The sequence below is a fragment of the Capricornis sumatraensis genome, chromosome 21, assembly GCF_032405125.1.
Source record: "Capricornis sumatraensis isolate serow.1 chromosome 21, serow.2, whole genome shotgun sequence".
NCBI classification, from domain to species: Eukaryota; Metazoa; Chordata; class Mammalia; order Artiodactyla; family Bovidae; genus Capricornis; species Capricornis sumatraensis.
The window spans coordinates 61,159,473-61,182,222 of NC_091089.1; the positions used below are offsets into that span (position 1 = coordinate 61,159,473).

The 22,750-nt window shown below is 50.3% G+C and overlaps 1 protein-coding gene across 1 annotated transcript in view; it reads right to left on the reverse strand.

The window, feature by feature from the left end:
• Positions 1-17,935, reverse strand: part of CCBE1 (collagen and calcium binding EGF domains 1) — a 231,531-nt gene extending 213,596 nt beyond the window's left edge. The window contains exons 1-2 of the mRNA XM_068993864.1: positions 17,788-17,935; positions 17,267-17,347 (exon numbers count right to left, since the gene is read on the reverse strand). Of these exons, the coding sequence (XP_068849965.1) occupies positions 17,267-17,347; positions 17,788-17,918 (212 nt within the window). The 5' untranslated portion in view covers positions 17,919-17,935. The remainder of the gene's footprint in view (positions 1-17,266; positions 17,348-17,787) is intronic.
• Positions 17,936-22,750: the final 4,815 nt, after the last annotated feature.

The following is a 22,750-nucleotide window of genomic DNA, read 5'->3' on the forward strand; positions in this document are numbered from 1 at the left end:
ATGCCATCCAGCCATCTCATCCTCAGTCGTCCCCTTCTCCTCCTGCCCCCAATCCCTCCCAGCATCAGAGTCTTTTCCAATGAGTCAACTCTTTGCATGAGGTGGCCAACGTACTGGAGTTTCAGCTTTAGCATCATTCCTTCCAAAGAAATCCCAGGGCTGATCTCCTTTAGAATGGACTGGTTGGATCTCCTTGCAGCCCAAGGGACTCTCAAGAGTCTTCTCCAACACCACAGTTCAAAAGCATCAATTCTTCAGCACTCAGCTTTCTTCACAGTCCAACTCTCACATCCATACATGACCACAGGAAAAACCATAGCCTTGACTAGATGGACCTTAGTCGGCAAAGTAATGTCTCTGCTTTTGAATATGCTATCTAGGTTGGTCATAACTTTTCTTCCAAGGAGTAAGCTTCTTTTAATTTCATGGCTGCAATCACCATCTGCAGTGATTTTGGAGCCCCCAAAAATAAAGTCTGACACTGTTTCTACTGTTTCCCCATCTATTTCCCATGAAGTGATGGGACCGGATGCCATGATCTTTGTTTTCTGAATGTTGAGCTTTAAGCGAACTTTTTCACTCTCCTCTTTCACTTTCTGCAAGAGGCTTTTTAGCTCCTTTTCACTTTCTGCCATAAGGGTGGTGTCATCTGCATATCTGAGGTGATTGATATTTCTCCTGGCAATCTTGATTCCAGCTTGTGTTTCTTCCAGTCCAGCATTTCTCATGATGTACTCTGCATAGAAGTTAAATAAGCAGGGTGACAATATACAGCCTTGACGTACTCCTTTTCCTATTTGGAACCAGTCTGTTGTTCCATGTCTAGTTCTAACTGTTGCTTCCTGACCTGCATACAGGTTTCTCCAGAGGCAGGTCAGGTGGTCTGGTATTCCCCTCTCTTTCAGAATTTTCCACAGTTTATTGTGATCCACACAGTCAAAGGATTTGGCATAGTCAATAAAGCAGAAATAGATGTTTTTCTGGAACTCTCTTGCTTTTTCCATGATCCAGTGGATGTTGGCAATTTGATCTCTAGTTCCTCTGCCTTTTCTAAAACCAGCTTGAACATCAGGGAGTTCATGGTTCACGTATTGCTGAAGCCTGGCTTGGAGAATTTTGAGCATTACTTTACTAGCATGTGAGATGAGTGCAATTGTGCAGTAGTTTGAGCATTCTTTGGCAGTGCCTTTCTTTGGAATTGGAATGAAAACTGACCTTTTCCAGTCCTGTGGCCACTGCTGAGTATTCCAAATTTGCTGGCATATTGAGTGAAGCACTTTCACAGCATCATCTGTCAGGATCTGAAACAGCTCCACTGGAATTCCATCACCTCCACTAGCTTTGTTAGTAGTGATGCTTTCTAAGGCCTAAGGCTTTCTAAGAAAAACTACCCAAGGCATTTTAGAATCGACAGCTCACAGATGGTTTTCCTGCTTCTCAGGCTGGTGGGAGATAAGAATCCAGACTGCCCCACAGTCTCTACACTTCACGATGGCCTTCCTTGTGTCAAGCAAATCCTCTGCGCTGTAAACGAAGCTGGCTTCTGTTTGCTCTGCTCTCTGTGGGGCAGGGAGTGATCGGTCACAGACCCCCCAGAGCTGGAAGGAACCGGATCAGAGCCCACCCTCCCACAGTGAGGACCACAGTCAGGGGGTTACGGGGACCCCTGGCCGCATGCCCCAGGGGGACAGTGCCAGGGCCACACACTAGAGGCTACATCCTGCAGGTTCCAGACCAAAACTCTATCTGCTGACTCTAGATTCTTCCTTGCTGGTTCGTCTAGGTAAAACGTGACATATTTGACATCTGCATCTTAAATGGACCCACTGAAACCCTCAGCCTCTGCTAACTGCTTTATAAAGAGCTCTCCAGTGAAGAGATGAGTTGTGATGTATCCATATAATGAAACATCACGCTGTAAAAATGAATCACCATCCCACGTCATGACAAGCGTTCTTTACCTATCGTTACTTGAAAAAAGCAATCGCAGAACCAGCCCATTTCTATGAGTAACTATGCATATGTTTGGTAGTAAAGGCACAGAAAAGATCAGGAAAACACACTCCAGTCCCTTGGTTGTTGTTATACCGAAGCGGCAAGATTATTCAGGATCCCCCGTTCCAAGTCACTCATGATGTAAAACATGTCAAGAGCAAGTATTGCCATCATATCAAAAAGGAAAAGTTAAAAAGATGATTATCTCTTTCTTGTGCCCTTTTGCGGTAACCATTCTTCCTTTACATGCGTCTCTGAAAAGGTGTTTTCCGCTCATCATCATGACGTCAATTTCCGCTGGGAGTCAAGCCCCTCAGGTGGAAAGTCCTAAGGAGCACGGATGAAACCTTCATCTCTTCAGGCACAAGGAGTCTAATATGGTCCCCACAGCACCCTGCTGCTGCTGCTGCTAAGTCGCTTCAGTCATGTCTGACTCTGTGCGACTCCATACACGGCAACCCACCAGGCTCCTCCATCCCTGGGATTTTCCAGGCAAGAGCACTGGAGTGGGTGCCATTGCCTTCTCCAATGCATGAAAGTGAAAAGTGAAAGTGAAGTCGCTCAGTCGTGTCCAACTCTTAGCGACCCCATGGACTGCAGCCCACCAGGCTCCTCTGTCCATGGGATTTTCCAGGCAAGAGCACCGGAGTGGGGTGCCACTGCCTTCTCCACCACAGCACCCCAGGCTGCTACAAACAAAGACTTCCGTCACATCGACGGTACCCACATGAGCACATAGCCAAGTGTGCAAGGAGGATCCAGAGTCAAGCTGTGTGGAAGCTAAGGGGTAAGTAAATATCCTCAGATGATGCAAGTCACTATTTTAAATGGCAGACAGCAGAAACTGCTGTTAAAGACAGCCAAGGCTCAAACAGGGGCTCTGAACCAACCTAGAGAGGTGGGATGGGGAGGGAGGTTCTAGAGGGAGGGGTCATATGTATACCTACGGCTGAGCCCTGCTGAGGGTTGACAGAAAACAACAAAATTCTGTAAAGCAATTATCCTTCAATTTAAAAAATACATAAAATTTTAAAAGCCAAGGAAAGATTCACTGGAGAGGCAGGATTCAGGGAACAGCTTTTGAACAGAGCTTGATGGCCAAGAGCTGTAAGGAGAGTGGTCTACACCGGAGCATCCTCATACACGTACGTACACACAGACAGACAGACACACACACACCCTCACTGTCCAGAAAGGGCTCCAGGTGTGCCGAGACCTCAATCTCCCCCTGCCCCAGGGCAGCAGGGTGGGGGCAGCAGCAGGGTAGCCAGACTGCCAGGGCCATCAGCCCAGAGCATCCAGCCTTGAGCATCCATGTCCCAGACCTCAAGATGCCCTTCACAGATGGCAACATTCGTGCGTGTGAACACCTGGAAATGTGTTTCCCAAACCCAGGGGCCTCTGGGAAAGGACCTGAAGACAGTGGGGACGGCAAGAGTGGCTCATAAATCATTAGGCTCCTTTCACACTTCCTCCTAAGGTTTTCAGTCTCCACCCCGATCGTATCCTTTCTAACAGAGTGCCACACTCATCACACTGTCAGACTCGGGACAGCGGTTAAGAACTCCGGTCATTTATGAACCACTTTACGTCTCGCCAGCCTCCAATTCAAAGAAATCCATTATTAGGAACCTCAAGAGCACATCTACCCAGGAAATGCAATTACCTTTCCTAAGTTATAATAACTTCTATTTCTATGATTTAACAGCCAGATTGCCATGCTACTCAAAAAAAGATGTGATTATATGTAACACTGCATTCCACGTGGACCTGTTTGGGGACTGCCTGGTTTAAGGCCATAAGGTAAATACAGGGCTTAGGTGATGACTACACAGTCACACCACAAAGCTTATAGTTTTGTTTTGCTAGAGTTAGTGCAAAGCTGTAGAAAGCCTGTGTCGGCTGGGGGTTGAGAAGCTCCTTCAGTCTTCAGTGGGGAGGCCTGAGGAGTTGAAGAGCAACACAAAAACGGAACAGGAAAAGGCCTGCCAGCACACAGACCCCCTATCACCCGACGTGGAAAAAAACAGTGCTTCTTACAAGGAAAGAAAAGCACAGCTTGCCACGGGAAGTGTTCGTTTCTAATACGCTGAGCTGTGCCTGCATCTCGGGAGAAGGTTCATACAGAGCCACAGAGCACTTTTTTTTTTAACAAAATGCAACAAAGGTCACTAAGTAGCTCCAGACACCATTGCAAGAGGGAATGAGAAATGATGGCATTCATGGGATTTAGGACTGATGAGCTTAAGAAACACCAAGCTTACAAGGAAGGGGCCACCCTTCTTGATCCACCCCAGCCACTTCATGGCTCCCCTGAATGCCCCTGGAAACCACCGACTCAGAGGAGACAGGCAATGGCAGGAGGGGAAAGCGGGACGCACAGAAGAGATGGGGGGCGCCAGGCACTGACAGCAGCTTTAGGGGCAAACGTCCCCGCTGAGGGGCACGGGCCTGCCGTGACCGCACAGGATGCGAGGATCGGGCCTAGAGGCCACAGAAGGGGGACGGGGGCCGCTTCTCCCCGGGCAGAGAGCCGGTGGCCCGCACCCTTTGGCTCTCTGTCGCCCCAGGCTTTCAACTTCGGCTGCATGATGGAATCATACGAAGAGCTTCAGAAATGTCTGGGGCCATATACGGACTCTAGAAAGATGGTATGGATGAACCGGTTCTATGGGCTCTAGAAAGACGGTACAGATGAACCGATTTGCAGGGCAGCAGTGGAGAGCAGGCACAGAGAGTGGACTTAGGACACAGGAGGGGCAGGGAGGCGCGGGGAGGGGTGGAGAGGGAAGGGGAGCGTGGGGGAACAAGACGGGACGAATGGAGACAGCGGCCTGGAAACAGGTACCCGCCGTGGAACAGAGGCCAGTAGGAGTCTGCTGAATGACTCAGGGAGCTCAGACCAGGCCCTGTGAGAACCCAGGGGGTGGGATGGGGTGGAGGGCCTCGAGGGAGGGGACACATGTATACCTGCGGCTGATCCGTGTGCAGCAGAAACCAACACGATATTGCAAAGCAATTATCCTTCAACTAAAAATAAATTAAAAAAAAAAAATCCCAGTGCCTGACACCCAGCTCTGGAGTTTGAAGGAACTGGTCTAGGGTGCTGTCTGGACAGCGGGATTGCTTTCTAAGCTCACCGGGTGATTTCCACGTGCAGTCTAGGCTGTTCAGCCACAGTAGGAAGCAAAGGACAGATGGTGAGAGGAAGGGGGCCCTGGAGCAGCATGCTGACCCTCAGGACGCACTTCTCAGTCTCACGTGTGTCAGAAACACCCCGTGATGGCTGTTTAGTCGCCAAGGCGTGTCCAACTCGAGTGCGACCCCAGGGACTGTACCCCGCCAGGCTCCTCCCAATCTCCATGGGATTTCCCAGGCAAGCATACTGCAGTGGGTTGCCACGCCCTCCTCCTCCAGGAGATCTTCCCACCCAGGGATCAAACTGGAGGCTCTGGCGTCTTTTGCCTTAGCAGGCAGGTTCTTTACCACTGAGCCGCCCAGAAAGTCCAGGAAACACCAAGGGACCAGTTAAAAGACAGATTTGGATTCAGTAGGCCTCGGGGTAGGGCCTCACCATTGTAATGATGATGTCTCGATGTGGAGAGTTAGAACGGTTCAGAGCCTCCAACATTTGGCTAGAGAAAGAGGGACCGCGAGAGGGGTCATCATTAACAGTGTTACAGTTTAGTCCTTTCCCTTCTTCGATGGCATCGCTGAAGGCGCTTTACCTTCACCGGATAACTCAGGACCACCATGGTGGAGGACAGTGATGCTCATGGAAGTCAGTGCGCATGAAAGGATCCCCTTCATTACCTCGCCCTGATATGTGCTGGGCTTTACCGGCAGGGGATGTGAAGGGCTGAACTGGGTCCTTCCAAACTCAGACCTTGGAGTCCTAACTCCAGTACCAGAGAACATGACTGTTTAGAGACCAGAGCTTTAGCTTTAAACAGGCCCCTGGGTTAAAACGAGACGTGAGAGCAGGCCATGATGCAGCGGGACCTGGTGTCCCTATAAGACGAAGACCAGGACAGACAAGATCAGAGGGAGCTGTGTGAACACACCGCAGAGCCATCTGCAAGCCAGGGAGAGGCCTCGGGAGGGATCAGCCCGGCCACCACACCCGTCCCAGCCCTCCCGCCTCCAGAGCTCGAGAGAACCTCTTGTTGAAGCCTCCCCGTCTATGGCAGTTTGCCTAGGCGTTCCTGGCAAACTAACACGGTCAGGGGAGAGGGGAAACGGGTGCTGGTTCACGTGTCTACTTTTGACGACGTGTCCGACTTACGCTGTCACCAGCAGGACTGACGTTCTTACCTCTAGCTTCCTCCTTCCCTGGTCTACGTCTCTCTTAAATCGTGTCTTACCTCTAGCTTCCTCCTTCCCTGGTCTACGTCTCTCTTAAATCGCGGCTGGCAGAAGGCAAGGTAACCGTAACTGTCAGGCCTTCCAGAAGTGTCCAGTGGAGTCAGACTGCCTGGTTTAGAACCCCAGCTCTGCCACAAACCTGCCCTGGGACTTGAGAGAGGATTCACAGGACAAGCTAGTTTCTGACAGTGAGCCTTTGGTGAGAAACGGGCTGTCATTTCTCTGATCTCTGGTTTTGTATCCCAAGTTCCCCCAGACCCACCTTCTGCTTCCTCTCCCCTCCTCTCAGCTGGATTCCAGGCAGATAGAAAAGGTCGCCTGATTAAGTGACCCCCGCGTAGATTTTATACACAGCTCCAAACATCTCTCTCCCTGTGTCCTCCCAGCTGATGGGCAAGGGTGATTTCCAGAAAACTGACAGAATAGTAATGTTGCTTTTTACAGGATTAAAATCTTTCAGCCAAACTTTTTCAGAGATAAAACCTCATGGATGTTACATTCTAGATTCCTCTGCCGCTGCTAAGTTGCTTCAGTCGTGTCCGACTCTGTGCGACCCCATAGACGGCAGCCCACCAGGTTCCCCCATCCCTGGGATTCTCCAGGCAAGAACACTGGAGTGGGCTGCCATTTCCTTCTCCAATGCATGAAAGTGAAAAGTGAAAGTGAAGTCACTCAGTCGGGTCCAACTCTTCACGACCCCATGGACTGCAGCCCACCAGGCTCCTCCATCCATGGGATTTTCCAGGCAAGAGTACTGGAGTGGGTCACCATCGCCTTCTCTGATAGATTCCTCTAAACTTTCAGAATCTTCCAGAAGTAAATTCCAGTGCATTTTTTTTTTTTTTGCAATGACCTTGCCTCCAATGGGCAGTCTTGTGGTCTTTCTGGCCTCCCAGGAAGCCAACCTCCTCTCTGCCTTGCAATTTTTCACCACAAAAGCTGTGAGCCATTTCACTAGAGGGAAATTCCAGAGTGAAGCATGGACATGTTACCGTGAGTGATGCCAAGTGGAAGCAGAGAGAAGGCACAGCTGGAGGGGAGTCGTGGCCTGGCCCCTGTGCCGCCTCCTAGACGGGCTCCAGCCTCGGGAGTAGCCTGGCCCCCGCGCCGCCTCCTAGACGGGCTCCAGCCTCGGGAGGAACAGGCTGAACACACGCAGGACACTGTGGAAACTGCATTCGTCCGTCTGTTGACCCTCACAAGCTTAGCCTGCCTTTCATTTAACCTCTGTTCAGCTGAGTCAGTTAAAGTGGCCAGTTACCAAGGTCACAGGCTCCCACGTGACTTTGACAGAAACTTTTTCAGTGACTAAAAAATATAACTTATTTAGCTACTTGGTGTATAGGAAAAAGCCAACGTCATGCAAACTAACCTTTCAAGTAAACACATAAAAATTCGTTTTGAGAAATTGTTGTTTAGTAGCCAAGTCGTGTCTGACCCTTTTCGCGACGCCATGAACTAGTGGTCCGCCAGGCTCCTCTGTCCATGGGATCCTCCAGGCAAGAACGCTGGAGTGGGCTGCCATGCCCTCCTCCAGGGGATCTTGCCGACCCAGGGATGGAACCCAGGTCTCCTGCACTGCAGGTGGATTCATCACCACTGAGCCATCTGGGAAGCCCTTATTGAGGAATAATTATATCAGATTAGATTCATCTCTTTTAAGTGCAGATTTAAGGAGTTCTGACAAATGTAGGCAGCTGTGTGACCACCAGCACAATCAGGACACAGACCGTTTTTATCACACTGGAAAGTGCCCTGAGCCCTCCACACCACTGTGTGCTGCGTCTGAGAAACACCTTTTTCTCACCTGGCTTCATCTCCACAGGATGCTCCCCTTATCGAGGGTTTGTGCGTGGGTCTCTCTTCTCTCCTCCGCCCACAGCACTTCTTACTTTCCTAACATGTCAGGCGGCGCGTGCCAACATTCCTTCCTTCCCTTTCTCCAAAACACCACGAGGCCTGCTCCCCTCTCCTCAGAATGTTCCCGTTCAGTAGTTCTTTCCTTCTTCCCCCACACTCAGTGTCCAAAGGCATCACTCTCTAGGTGTCTCTGTGATCTTTATGGAATCAAAGAGATGGCACTGTTAAAAGGCAGTTCAGAGTTTAAGTTCAACAGTTCAACTACCGATGCTGTGCACAGCGTAACTGAGCCCTGCTATGATACTTTTCAGCCGTAAAAGGAAAAGTGAGATGTTGCAACTGTGACTGAGGGCACTCATCAGTGAAGAGGACTATTCCCCCAGGCTCCTCTAGATATATGTCCCTCACCCGAATGTATACACTAGCATTTGATTTTTGAATGTGCAATTTTCCACTGTAGAAATTCAAAGCTCACAAGTTTATGGAGAGTTGGCTCTGAGTCAAAGCATGTGATGATGAATGTGCAAGCTGGGAATTAGCAAAGTATGGAATTAGGAGTGGTGGGCCATCGCCAAGGCAACCCTGGGATTACTCAGCTGGCAGAGGAAGGCCAGACTTGGGAACACGTAGACAAGCGGCAGTAAGTTAGCTTAACTACTTGCAGTAAAACCAGCTTCTGACAAGTCACATTCACTCGGAGAATCATTTAAGGGAAGCCTGGAAATGAAGTTCCAGCTCAACAACAACTATGATTGATTCCTCAAGATCAGGAAACCAAATCACAATCAAAACCATTCGGCCAGAGACCAGATACAGTAAAATATGGCCACACAAAAGTGCAGGCCCCAAAGATGAAGCTGACTCAACGTCCCCAACATGACCTCCTTGAGGACTCAGACCCGTGGACGAGGTCATAAGCGAATGGAGAAACCCCTCCCACCTTCACATTAAGATGGCTCTTCAGAAGCTGGCAGACTTTTCCTGGAGAAGGGCCAGATGGTAAATATCTGAGATTTGGGGCTAAGTAAGTTCTGTTGCCTAGTTTAACCCTTTCAAAAACATACGGGACTTCCCGAGTGGTCCACTGGTTAAGAATCCTCCGCCTGCCAATGCAGGGGACATGGTTCAAACCCTGGTCCAGGAAGACTCCACCTGCCGGGAAGACACTAAGCCGGTGCCCAGCAACTACTGAGCCCGCACGGCAACTGACGAGCCCGGCGTGTCCAGAGCCCGTGCTTGGCGACAAGAGACGCCACTGCGGGGGAAGCCGGCACGTCTCACCTGGAGAGGAGCCCCGCTCACCACAGCAGAGAAAGCCCTCGCAGCAGACGGATCCAGCTCAGCCAGAATTTCTTCTTTAAAAAATATTCTTAGATCATGGGCTGCATAAAGACCAATCCCTGCTTCATACGGAATTTCCAGAGCCAGATCGCAGTGCAGAGGGCCCTCCGGCTTCCCGCCAGTTCTCTGCAGCAGCAGCAGCCACTGGGCTAGCCGATGCCCCTGCCATTCCAAGAAGACTATGAATGAGGGCCTCACTCCAGCAGGGGCGAATGCCAGGGAAACTCCCAGGGTAGTGGGCAAGCGGTGTGAAGGCGGAGAACGGATAAGGCTAGAATGGGTGTGGTTCAAGTCTCTGAAGTCACAAAGGGCACGGAAAGATGACCTAGTTCACATTCTAACACCCCGAATGAGGAGGCAACATATCCACCCTTCCAAACTCTGGCGCCTGCTTTTGACTCACACGGATCACACCTTGAAGGCAGAAAGATGTCCTCTGCTTAGTGGCGGTGGTTCAGTGGCTAAGTCGTGTCTGACTCTCTTCAACCCCATGGATTGCAGCCTGCCAGGCTCCTCTGTCCATCGGATTCTCCAGGCAAGAATACTCAGGTGAGTTGCCATCTCCTTCTCCAGGGTATCTTCCCCACCCAGGGATCGAACCAGCGACTCCTGCGTTGCAGGTAGATTATTTACCATGAGCCACCAGAGAAGCCTGTCCTTTGCTTGAAATTAAATATGTAGACGTAATGTGGCTCTGTCCTCCACAGACTGAAAACAGACTGTCCAAAAGGCTTAGAAACATTCATGAACACAGACCTGGGCTGTATTATTAGGAGAGTCAGGGAAGCAGGAGGGGTTTGCCTTCTAGGGACACTCTGCTTACAGTCACTGTTGGGAAGCGTGGGGCAACCCTGCTGAGGTGAACTGGGTCCCTACGAGCTATCTGTTCCTAGGTGGTCAGTTCTGATGCTGCCTCGCAGGACATGGCCAGAGAATTCACTTTCTCTTCGTAACGCTTCACATTCCAGCAATTCTTAGAAGCAAGGGGCTTGCCACACGTGCTAGTTTCCCGCTAGCGGAAAAATAAACACGTAAGTCACCACTATCCCCAGCTTCTCGGGTCCCTGGCCTGGAACGGCGGGACTTCTCTTGCTGAAAGGATACAGCTGGGCCACAGGAAATTAAGCTTTTAGCTCCCCAAATGTGACATCGGTTGTGTGCCAAAGATAATCATCCTATAAACGTCCCCAAGGACATCTTCGGCTCGAAATCCCTTCACTGAAAAATAAATGGAATTAAAATCCATGCATTCCATGAGAGCAGAGATTTCGGGTTTTGTTTTTTTTTCCTGCCTTATTCACGTATATTTTTTTCAGAGTAAAAACAACTCCTGATTATATACCACATACATATTTGAAGCACGTAGTAAGCTCTGAGTAAGTGAACGAAATTGTTGGTGAAACTTTGAAACTGGTAAATGACTTTACAGAAAAGAACCTGGCTTGGCAGGAGAGAAGCTGCAGATGGTACGGCTGATTACCTTTTCATCCTCCAAATAATAAGCAATAAACAAACAAACAAGCAGAAAAAAATAAAAAGGCAAACAGACTGCACAGAGACCTTGGTTCTCCAGATAGTCAGCCATGGCCTGAATCCGCAGCTCCTTTAACGCACTGAAGTGGCGTGGGCCCCATCACGCAGGAGGATAGTTAAATGTGCACAAGCTGTATGGCTGACACTTAAACTGCCAACTGAAAGGCAAAGTACCACTTAAGGAGACGGGGTGCTCTAGAAGAGAGAGCACTTGCTTTTTCCGGGTGCAGCCGCCTCCCAGCTTCACTTAGAAAAGAGGGAGTGAAGTGAATATACAAAGTCAGGCGTCGACAACTCTGGGGACAGTGAATAGCACCTGGACCTGGTCCCAAAGGACACTGGTGACTGCAAGGCCTCTCGTGGTCAAGTTCACTGGTCCGTTGTTTCCTATCGTTTTGTCCTGATCCGTAGAGAATGAGTGAAAAGTGAGACAGAACCTTGCCTGGGCCAGCATCCTCCACGACGGCTCCTCCCCACCCCGGACACCTGCTCAAGCTACATAACAGGGTGTGGGAGGGAGGGAGATCCCCTTTAAAGCTGTGACCCAGCACCGCTTCCAAACCAGCGTCCACGGGGCTTCACGCCAGGTGGAACTGCGCACATCCTCTTCAGCTATTAGTTAAAGTAACAAGCTCATGGAGTGAGCTAGGCCTGCCCGAGTCAGCTCCCGTAACACGTCTGCAACTGAAGTGAAGCAGGTCAGGGTGGGAACTCATGCAAACAATGGCAGCATCTCAGAGGGGCAAGCAATCCGGTTTCTAGAAGGCAAAAAAAAAAAAAAGGCTAGAAAAGGAGACATACTCTGATAGCAACAGAGTTCTGGGAAGACCTAAAAGACAGATCACATTTCTTTGCTTACTGGTAACATTAACATTCGTCCACTCGTGCGCATGGAGACAATCCACGTGGACTGTCCAGGCGGAGGATGAGCCTCTGAGGCTACAGTTGCGGATGAGAGGACAGACGATTCAGGGGCTTCACAAGCTAATCATCCAGCGGGAGCAAGAGGCTCCCTCCAACACATCTGCGGTTCTGGCGGCTTGGCACGAAGCCACGCCCACCTGTCCCCTGCTCTGTTCTTCGACACTGGGACCGCCTCCTCCTTATGATAAGAATACGGATGGTCGTCAGAAAGATACAGTGCTCTTTCCAACAGTTACTCAGAGCCACCCTGGGAGTGGGTCCTGAGCTATGCTGGCCACAGGATGGGAGGCAGAAGGCAGAGACCAGAACTGGGCTGAGGACCTGACTGCTGGTCTCGGCCAATAAGTCCCTTCATGACCCTGGACAGACAGCAGCCTTCTACGCGCCTCTAAAACGGAGGTAGCTATGCCTCCCGCCTGCTTTTATAGTTACATGAATTGAGAACATCGTGTAGTCATTTAGGAGGGAGGAAGCAAAAGATACTCTTTTTGTAATTTTCCCAAGGCACTAGATTTCTGGGCTAGCCTACATTTGGAAAAGCATCTAAAAACAACTGACGTGTGACTGCTGTATAAACACCCTCAGGGTTCTTGGCTATGGTCTGAATTTGCTCTTTGAAAAATTTTGACTGTCAAGTTCAAAACTCAGCAGGTGTCCACAGAGCACTCAGGACGCAGGAGGAGGGGACACACAAGCAGCGGGCCTGAGGGGCGGCGTCCGTCGAGGGCTTCCTGCGTGCCCTGGCTCCTTCCGTCGCCCCTGTAACCCTGTCACTCCAGTTCTAACACAGTCCTCGTGCATTCCAAGGAGAAAAGTGAAACAGAGACCGAGGAAAGCTCAAGGTTATAGAACAAGCGGTAGAGCCTGAGTTCAAACCGGGGCACGGGTTTTTTATCCTATGCATGTTTGACACAAAGCCCTGTGTAGGATCAGGGACTTGGCAGAGAGGATATTCTCCAGCCTTGCCTCCAATGGAGCCTTAGCTACAGTCCTGGGCTCTCTGTCTGGTATTGCTGCTCTAATTAAGCGACCTCCTTGATCTCCAATTTCCAAGTAAACACATTTGCAGAAATACCACGTTAACTTCCACAATCTAACAGGATTTGGTGATGCTACTGCACTATCTTGAAGTGGGAGTTTCTGCATCCCAGTGTCATTATTTCCCACGGGAACGTGACCCTAATGAGACACCACTGACGGGACAGAGAGCTGAGGCCCCCACTGGAGGTCTGTGAACCACAAAGCTGAGGATCAGAGCTAATGCAACTTAAACACAAACGCTTCTGTTTAAAAAAAAATCACTTACAAACAACCAAGTCCATAAAGCCACTCCTAGCTGCTTCTAATCTCTTCCCCCATCACTGATAATCTAAACTACACAACTTTGAACTCAGTCATGTACACTGTATATTGGTTACAGTTACAGTCCTTGGTCAAAAAACCAATTCTGGAAAACTTGACCAGAGGCTGCTTACGTGTTTTCTAGGACTATTTTAAGCACATATTAGATGCTCAAATCCGTAATCGGCTCATGTATCCAAAGTGTTAACTAGCATGCTTATTGGATACAGACTCAAGTTCATGTCTTAATGTTTCCCACACTCAAATGTATTTTCTGGTTTTAAAAAAGCTTTTAACATGTCGTTTTGCTGATGAGACCCAATGGTTCAGCTGTAAAAATAATCCACCTGCCAATGCAGGAGACCCAGGTTTGAGCCCTGTTCCAGGAAGATCCCCTGGAGAAGGTAAAGGCAACCGACTCTGGTATTCTTGCCTGGGAAATCCTATGGACAGAGAGCCTGGAGGGCTATGGAGCGAAGAGTCAGACACGACTTAGCAATTAAATAACAAAAAGTAAACCCAAACATTTTGTTTAAAAATTACATGGTTTGGGAGCAGGAAAAAAACTAATAGCCACAAGAGGGAAAATACCATAACTTTATGTGCTTTTGGGTAGAATAAATTTAGAGCCGAGATAAGTCACACCAACCGTGAAATCTTAACTGCTGGTAAAAGATATGCTCTGCCGTATGTCAGATTATAACACCGAGCGAACGTGTCCTTTAAGCTGCCAAAGGCATTCATTCAGAATTTCATCAACTTCAGGGACTTGGCTCAAAGCACAATGGGGTAGAGTCTCTAGAGACAGAGAATGCGATTAAGATGAAAGAAATCCTACAAGGAAGGAAAGCTCTCCATGCATGAACCAATTCTGTGTATAATGATAATATAAAGTCAATTGTTTGAGACAGATCAAGGGCAATGGTAACTCAGAAAACCACTGTGGTCACGGCGGACGCTGGCATTACCAACTGCTTGCGTTCGTGTCTATTTAAATTTCTAGTCTTCCTTACTTAGATCTCAGATCTGGAAGTTCAGGCTCATCTGTAGACACCTCCAGGATGATGAAAGGGCCCAGGCTTTGAAGTCAGACAAACCTGGGCTCTCACGTGTGTTAACTTTGTGACTCTGGGCAAGTGGACTAAAGCCCAGAGCTTCAGTTCCCTCTGTAAAACAGACACCCGCACGCTACAGAGTGGCTTTGAACATTAGAGCTATATGTACATAAAGTGCAGAGGACTGTGCTGAACATACTGTAAATCCTCCAGCTGTCATTTAATATAAGGTTAAAGTGGAAAGATGCTGCTTAGGTGAAACCATGGAAAACAGCTGTACGCAGGTAGTGGCGGGGTCCAGGACAAATATTATTCCCACCCCATCATTCTCTTTCCCATATTATGATACTTAAGTCTCCATATACTTTCAGGAGTAATGGAAGATCAGATTCATAACTCACATCTACAATATCCGTTTACTTATTTAATATTAAACTCATCCTCCATGCCAATGATTTTTCAAAAGTCAGTGTTTAAAAAATAATCACTTTCTACAATTCAGGAGTGACTTCTGGGACTCATTCTCTTGCGCAAAAATCCTTTCACAAGAGACTTCTGTTAAAACTGAGATTCTATGCAGTCAGACACACTTTCCTCAGCTTAATTAAGGGTCATCCAACAGTTAATGAGTCCAGCTTCCCGGAAGGCTGGCTCTGTCTCTGGTTTTATGTCAGTGTGGTAGAAGGGCTAACTACCCGCTCAACTGTGGAGGCCTCTGAGCTCCTGAGGATCTATCCAAATGGGTCTGCACCGTGACACTCGTTGAGACACTGGTTTCCATGGCAGCCCTTCAAGCCTTAATGCACATCTCATTAACATGCAAGTTCTGGATCAGGAGAGCTGGGCAGGGCCCCAAGACAATATGAGCTCCCAGATGATGCCAATTTCCAGACCACACCAGGAGGAGCAAGGGTCTCCAGGGCCAAGACGACAGGATTCACAAACCAATCAGTACACAGCGTCCCTCCGTCCTCGGGGTTCAGGGACAGCAGCTTCCAGCTGACTGTCTCCAGGGAGTTACTGAACGATGGAGGTTGTGTGAAGTCAGTGAAGTACACTTAGAACTCTGAGAGGAAAACCAGAGAGACAATATTCACAGGGACCATTTTCTCCAGCTGAAAACATCCTCCCATCCCTCCAAGCTCTTTTCTCCTGGGAAGATATCCTTTTTGTTAGCTCTCACAGGTCGTTTGAGTAGCCGTTAATGAAAACACATCAAGACACTGCTCATGTCTCCTGTGAGAGTCTCAGTGTAGGAAAAAACATCCCACTGTTTTCCAAAGTTTGGGGGGTGGGGGAGGTGCTGTGGAAATGGCAGTAACAGCGTAACAAATGAAATCAGCTTAGAAGGCTAATCAGGCGCTCACGGTTTCTGAAAATTGGACATGCATTCTGTAACTGTCATTGACTTATGGGCAGCCTGACTTTCAAGGACCAAATAATGAGCAAACCATCTCAGGGACACATTCCATGTTAAATCAAGGTTTTATGTTGTGGTGATAGGGGGAAATGCACCCTAAGAAACAGTGTGGATGAAATCCAGGGCTGGAGCCAGGCAGAGTCCTGAAGCCGCCACCACCAGCTCAGGTCCCCGGCTGGGTAGACCTTGCTTACCTGTTAACTTCTCCAAGACTTTACCTGCCAACTGAACCACACTCCAGTCTTCCCTACTAATTCACATTTCTGTGTAGTGTTTACCGCCCACGGCTCAGAGAATCCCTTCCCAAGGATTCCCAGGACTGTTGCCTCCCTGAAGTGATCACTGTCATTCTGTCACCAGCAGATTTCTAAAGTGTGGTCTGTGATGTAGCTGGCGGTGCTTTTTCACCAGCCCTGAAACCACCCACACCTGGGCCTTAGAGCATGTGCAGCTTTTTGCAGCTGAGACCATGGGGAATCATCTGCTACCACATCATTAGGGCAACTTCCTTCTCTTTCAAACTCACTTTTGAGGATTACCCTGTTATCCTGTACTGCCCAGGATTGATTCTGGCACCTAGACAGTACAGGAATCGAGGAGATAGAATCTGCTGGGAGTGTGTCATCCCTGGACCTCGAACAGTATACCTTTAAAACGCAGGCAACTCACAAGTCTTTGTGGGTGCGTGCCTCCTTCTGGTGAAGGCACGGGGACACTGCCCGTGGTCCCCTATGGTGACAACGAACCGCTCCTCACATTCAGAGAGCTGCACGCGCAGGGAACACTGAGTTCCCTCAGAACCGCCTGGGGCAGTTTTCCGATCAGACGCCCTGGCTCTCATCACATTTGCTTTTAACAAGCACCCAGGCGATCTGCGGACCGAATTTTCAGGAAGATGGATCCTCTTCTGTGACTCAACCACCTTGAGGCTTTTGGTTTTTACGGAACAACCTTATCCACCGCCCGCCCAGAGGCCGTGACAAAGTTACACTCTGTCCCGGCAGAAGGTCGACAGAGAGCCGAGGACCAAGGATTTCCTTGTTGACTTTATGTTCAAAACAAAACGCAATCGGAGCCACTCATCTTGGCTATGCCTCGCTATGCCGCACCGCTTACCCCACAGTCCCATCCCCTTTCTTCATGAAACTGGCAACCTTTCCTCCAACCACCACGCCAGCATCCCGGGGAGCGGAAAACCACCGCCTTCGGGTTCTGAGAGCAGAAACTCCAGGTGCGGACACTCAGTTGCGCGTGGTTGCTCAGGCTCAGAAACCACACACACAAGAAAAAAATAAAGTTTGCACCAGAGAGGACAGAGCACCCCACCGGTGGCCGCGGTCCCCGAGCGCGTCTCCAGGCCCCTCCTGCGGGCGCCGCCTCCCCGACCAGCTCGGGCGCGCGCCAGCCTGGTCAGCCGAGCCCCGGGGCTTACCTGAAGCACGTAGTGAGCTCCCCCGAAGGCTTCAGACACGGATACTTGGTCGTGGCGATGTTGTTTTCCGAGCAGATTTCTCTGAAAAAGTTAGGGGAGCTTGGTTGGCCGCTCCGCGCGAGAGTGGCCGGCAATGCGCGCCGGTCATCCGCGTTCCGCGCGCCGAGGCGGCGCCGGTCCCCGAGCGCGGACGCGGGGAGGACCCCGAGGTCCGGGCCCGGCGAGGGTCCCACGCAGCGAACCGGCCCCCAGGAGAAAGAAGTACAGAAGCGGGACACTGACGGCGGCAGGAGGGCGGCGCGCGGTGTCACCGAGCCCCGAGCCCCGGATGCGGGAGCCCGGGGTGGGCGCGCGGAGGAGGCGCCTACCCCGGAGTCTACGAAGCTCTTTCCTTAACCCAGGATGGGTGAGCGCCCGGGGAAACCGACAGCGCGCGGGGCACCGGCGGGATGGGATGGGGAGAGGGTACCGCCTGCGCCCGGGAGCCGGGAGCGCACGCAGCAGGGACCCGCAGCGCGAACCTGTCGCCGTCGCCCGGCTCCTCGCGGTAGCTCCACGCGTGTCCTAGCGCCAGGAGCAGCAGCAGCGGACCCAGGCTCCTGCCCAGCCGGCCCCTCGCCGCCCCTGCCCGGCTCGGAGGCGGCGGCACCATCGGGGACGCTCGCGGCTTCTTGGCGGCGCTGGCCGCCTCTCCAGCCCTGCGCCCGGCTCCTCCGCGCGCGCCGCCGCCTGCCTGTCCCCGGCGGGGGGCGCCCGAGGCCGGGGGCCTCGGGGCCACCTGCGCGCCGCGCAGGGCTGCGGGGCTCGGGGCGGCTGGGGGGTCTGGCTCGGGGCTGGGGTGCAGGGGCGCCAGCCGGGCAGCGGGGCTGGGACGCGGGGCCCGCGGGGTCCGGGCGGTGTCGCTTCCGAGGCTCACGCCGGACAAACGGACGCGCTCCGCTCGGCTCTGGGCGGTGCCCTCCCCGCCGGCCCCTTCCTCCGCTGGGCGCCGCGCGCGGCGTGCGGAGCGCGGGCGGCCGCTGGCATTTTACCCCGGGGTCGCAGAGCCGGGGCGGGGGAGGAGGCGGGGGGCAGAGGGCTTAACACGCCTCCTTCCCGTGGTGGGCTGGCTTCCAAGGACGCGGGTCAGGCCCGTGTTTTCCTCCCGCCCATCGAGCGTCTACACTGCCCGCCGCCCCGCCCCCGCGCCCCATCTCCTTCGTAGAAGGGAGGACGCAGGAGGTGAAGGCGGCCCCAGCCTGAAACCAGAGAGTGTCTGTTTCCAGTCCCTTAGCCCTCCGGTCAAACAAGTAGCGAGCTCTGGTCAGCCCTTTCCGAGGACTGTGAAACAGATTACCCGCCCAAGTTCGATGCATAAAGCAGGGCACTCAAAGCCGGTGCTGTGGGACAACCTAGGGGGATGGGGTGTGGTGGGAGGGGGCTCAGGATGGGGGACACATGTACACCGTGGCTGGTTCATGTCGATGTATGGCAAAACCACCACAACACTGTAGAGTAATTAGCCTCCAATTAAATAAATTAATTAAAAAAAACCCTCTTGCTTTAATGCTGTTTCACACCATGCACACAGGCGAAAGCTGGAAACTCCTGGAGGATCAGGTGAGACACTGAAGGGGCCGGTTCATCACGGGCCTGCGGCCGGCTGGTTAACGCAAGGCTAAGAGGTCTCCTGAAACCCCGGGGCTGCGGGGCCTTTAATCAGTTCAGCTGGTGTTCCCACGTGTAACTCGTAGGCCTTTGCATCTTCACACTTGGTTGCCCATTCGGCGTTTCAGTGCCTGCCTGTTAAAGAGTAACTCCTGACATAAACGTGCCCCGCTGAGCGAGCCACAGTGGTCGCTGCCCAGAAACGAGGTTGTAATGTCCAGCCTCTAACAAACCCGTGGTTTCTGCAGCTTTCCCGTGGAGGAGAAAAGACAGCTTGATCACAGGTTACTAAGGTTCTCATGGGTTAGGTGCAGGCGTTTTGATTCAAAATATTCTGGGCCACTGAGAATCACCCTATGTGTCTGACATCTTTTAAAGCAGTGGTATCCTCATTGTCCTGTAGAATGTTTTTATATTTTCCAAAGGTTTTTCACATTTATGACTTTATTTGATCCCATATCCCTTGAAACTAGGAGTCCGACTTCAGCGAGGTGAGTTTCTTTTTTTTTTTTTTTCCTGTAAAACTTACACAGGCATGGCGGAGTACAAATCAGACTTGATTTGAATCAAACAAAAGAAGTGAATTTTCACACAGTCAGGAGACACTTCAGGAACTTTTAAAACCTGACGGTGACCATCAAAAGTCAGAAAGAAAGAAAGAAAGTGGATTCAAACCCAGGATGCCTGGCTCCCAAGGTCAGTGAATTTGGCAAGTGACCTTTCTGAAACTTAGTTTTCTCATCTGTAAAATGGGGAAAACTCCCTATAAGCGTTTAAGAGTAATGAAGAAGGTGATGCGTATGACTCATTTTCCCAGTGGCTGGTGTATATATTGAGTGCTCAGTAGACATTAACTTATCATTTTGAATGTAAATGATTATATTACACAGGATTTTCAGTTTTAACTTTTTAACTTTCTGCTTTTAGATACATAGGAGTTTATTTCACAACAGCTGTTTGGGTTCCTAAAGAGATACCCCTCTAAGCACGTGAAAAAGAAACACACCTTAGAGGCTGTAACTTTGCGTCACTTCAGAGGCCGTTCTTAGGAGGGTCTATTTTTATTCTCTTACCTGTCACTCCATTTTTACATCTGGCTGTCTTTTTTCTCCTCTTTACTCATTTTGCTTTTCTACTGTTGAAATTGTGGATGTTAGTTCTACAAGTCATCAGTTATCTCACTGAATAGTTAATAAGCCATATATGGGGACAGGGAGCTTTCCTGAGACAGAAATTCAAGCTGTAGATGATAAAAGCAAAATAAAATCTGTTGATTTGGGAGTCGAGGAGCTGACTTTGAGGCCTCTTTATTTTCAGCCCCACCACCGAGCCCAGATGAGAACGAGGTTTCTGAAGATGTGCTGGGGTCAGGTTTGCCTGGGGAGGAAACCCTGAGGCTGGGTGGCCAGAGGGCGTGTCTGGCAGAGTGGAGCTGGGGCAGAGACCTTCTGAAAACCTTTGCCTCGAGACCTGGTATTTAAACCCAATGGCAGCTACGGACCGCACGAGACATTTCTTGGGGAGCTGGGCTGGAAAGCGCAGCAGAGTGGAAAGCGATGTGGATGTCCTGGACGCATGCCGGTCCCCTGAGAAGGTAAACACGCCTGTTAAAGACAAAACCTGCGTTAGCTCAGGCTGCAGCCTGCATGGGAGACGTCAGGCTGCAGCTGAGTGTGGCAGGGACCTCCCGGCGCTTGGGCTTTTCTCTCCTGATACCCTAACTGATCTCCCCCACTGATGTGCCCCATTCCCTCACTGCTGAAACACGGGCTGAGAGGACGCACCTCCTGCCTCTGTCATGGGAGTGCTATAAAGATTAATGATGCAGACCTCTGTGCTCCTGGAGGGAGGCTTTGTACAATTGTTAACTTTTCAGCATACCGCTGTCCGTGATGGTTTCCATATAGACCTGTCAGCTTCCCTGAAACACAGCAGAGAGTGGATAGTTATACAAGTTACCGTGTCCTAGGGATGCGGGGCTATGCCAAGGGAAGTTCCACTCCCGGGTGGACCAGCTATTGTTAAGGGCTTCTGAGCGTTGTCCGGGGGAGAGGCTGACTGGCTGGAGAAATCAGGGGCCAGCATACACAAGCAACGTGAAGCAAGAAAGGAAAAAAAACTAGGCCACTGGGCAGAAAGTATCCTTTGAAATAAGAACCATGGCTTCTTCCACTCATTTTTAAACATTTTTAACTTTTATTTTTTCAGCTGAGGCAAGTGGACATATAATACATTAGTTTCAGGTGTACAGCACGATTCAATATGTTGTCTATAGCAAAATGATAACTGCAAAAAGTCTGGTTAACATCCATCACCACACAAAGTTACCATTTTTTTTTTTTCTTGTGATGAGAACTTTTAAGATCTTCTGTGTTTAATCTAGCTGTCAAATGGGCGTGGTAACCCACTCCAGTCTTCTTGCCTGGGAAACCCCATGGACAGAGGAGCTTGGCGGACTCCAGTCCACGGAGTTGCAAAAGAGTCGGACATAACTTACTAAGCAACAACAGATGGTGTGGAGCAGATCAGATAAAGCATCTGGGGCAAAGGGGAAGATCCGGGGAGCGAAATAAAATGAAGTGGAAGGGACGTTAGTTTGCAGGATTGTGTAATTTCTACGCTGTGTTTAAAGCAGGACTTCGGTGATGATCCAGTGGTTAATAATCCTCCTTGCGACGCCAGAGACATAATTTCCATTCCTGATTGGGGATCTGAGAGCCTGCAAGCCTCAACTAGAGAGAGCATGCCGCAGTCTACAGGGACCACAACCAAAAGAAGCCCATGGGCCAAAACTAAGACCCGATGTAACCAAAAGTAAACAAATACTAAAAAAAAAAAAAAAAGCAATTGACAAATCGGTTCTCTAGAGTCTCAAATTTCAATTCAGGATAATTACCTGATCAGTTACAAGATTCAAGGTAGCCATCATGGAAAAACCTAAAAATGGCCTAAACAAAGATTCACAGACTTTTCCTGTTGGTCTCCCTGGAACATAGCGATAGTCACCTAAAGGAATTTTCAAAGAAGCAGACCCAGCAAGCACTGGGTAGGGTGCATTCAGAACTGCGAGTGACACACGCAGAACTGTACCCCCAGAACAGACAGGTTGCCCGGACCCCTCCTTCCGTTTCCGTTTTGACTGACATACAGCCAGGTCTGCTTAGGGAATTCGGGTTACCCTCTGAAGAGTATTAAAGTGGCCCAGTCTCCGAGCCATTGTGAGGACATGCTCGAGGCAAGAAGCCTCAAACGTGTTTACACAGTCAAAGGGCTTTCAAGCCCTGGTTTTGGGGTGTGTACACCATCTTTGCACCTAGTCTGCCTTCGTTTTAACTTGTCCAAATTCTGAAAGTATTATTAAAGCCGTGGGTCTCTGGAATTTCCTCCCAAGACAGGAAGAAACATCTGATTCCTACATCCGTGAGAGAATTACACAATTTTTATCAAACTCTGAAATAAAGATAATGTTAAAAGATTGCTCTGCTAAGTCACTTCAGTCGTGTCCGACTCTGTGCAACCCCATAGACGGCAGCCCACCAGGCTCCCCCGTCCCTGGGATTCTCCAGGCAAGAACACTGGAGTGGGTTGCCATTTCCTTCTCCAATGCATGAAAGTGAAAAGTGAAAGTGAAGTCACTCAGTCATGTCTGACCCTCAGCAACCCCATGGACTGCAGCCTTCCAGGCTCCTCCGTTCATGGGATTTTCCAGGCAAGAGTACTGGAGTGGGGTGCCATTGCCTTCTCCTTTAAAAGATTGGGTAGCCTTATATGCCTATAGGTGGCTAAAAGAAAAACAGGCAAAATCTTTTTAAAGGGAGAGAAACTCCTTGTTACTTG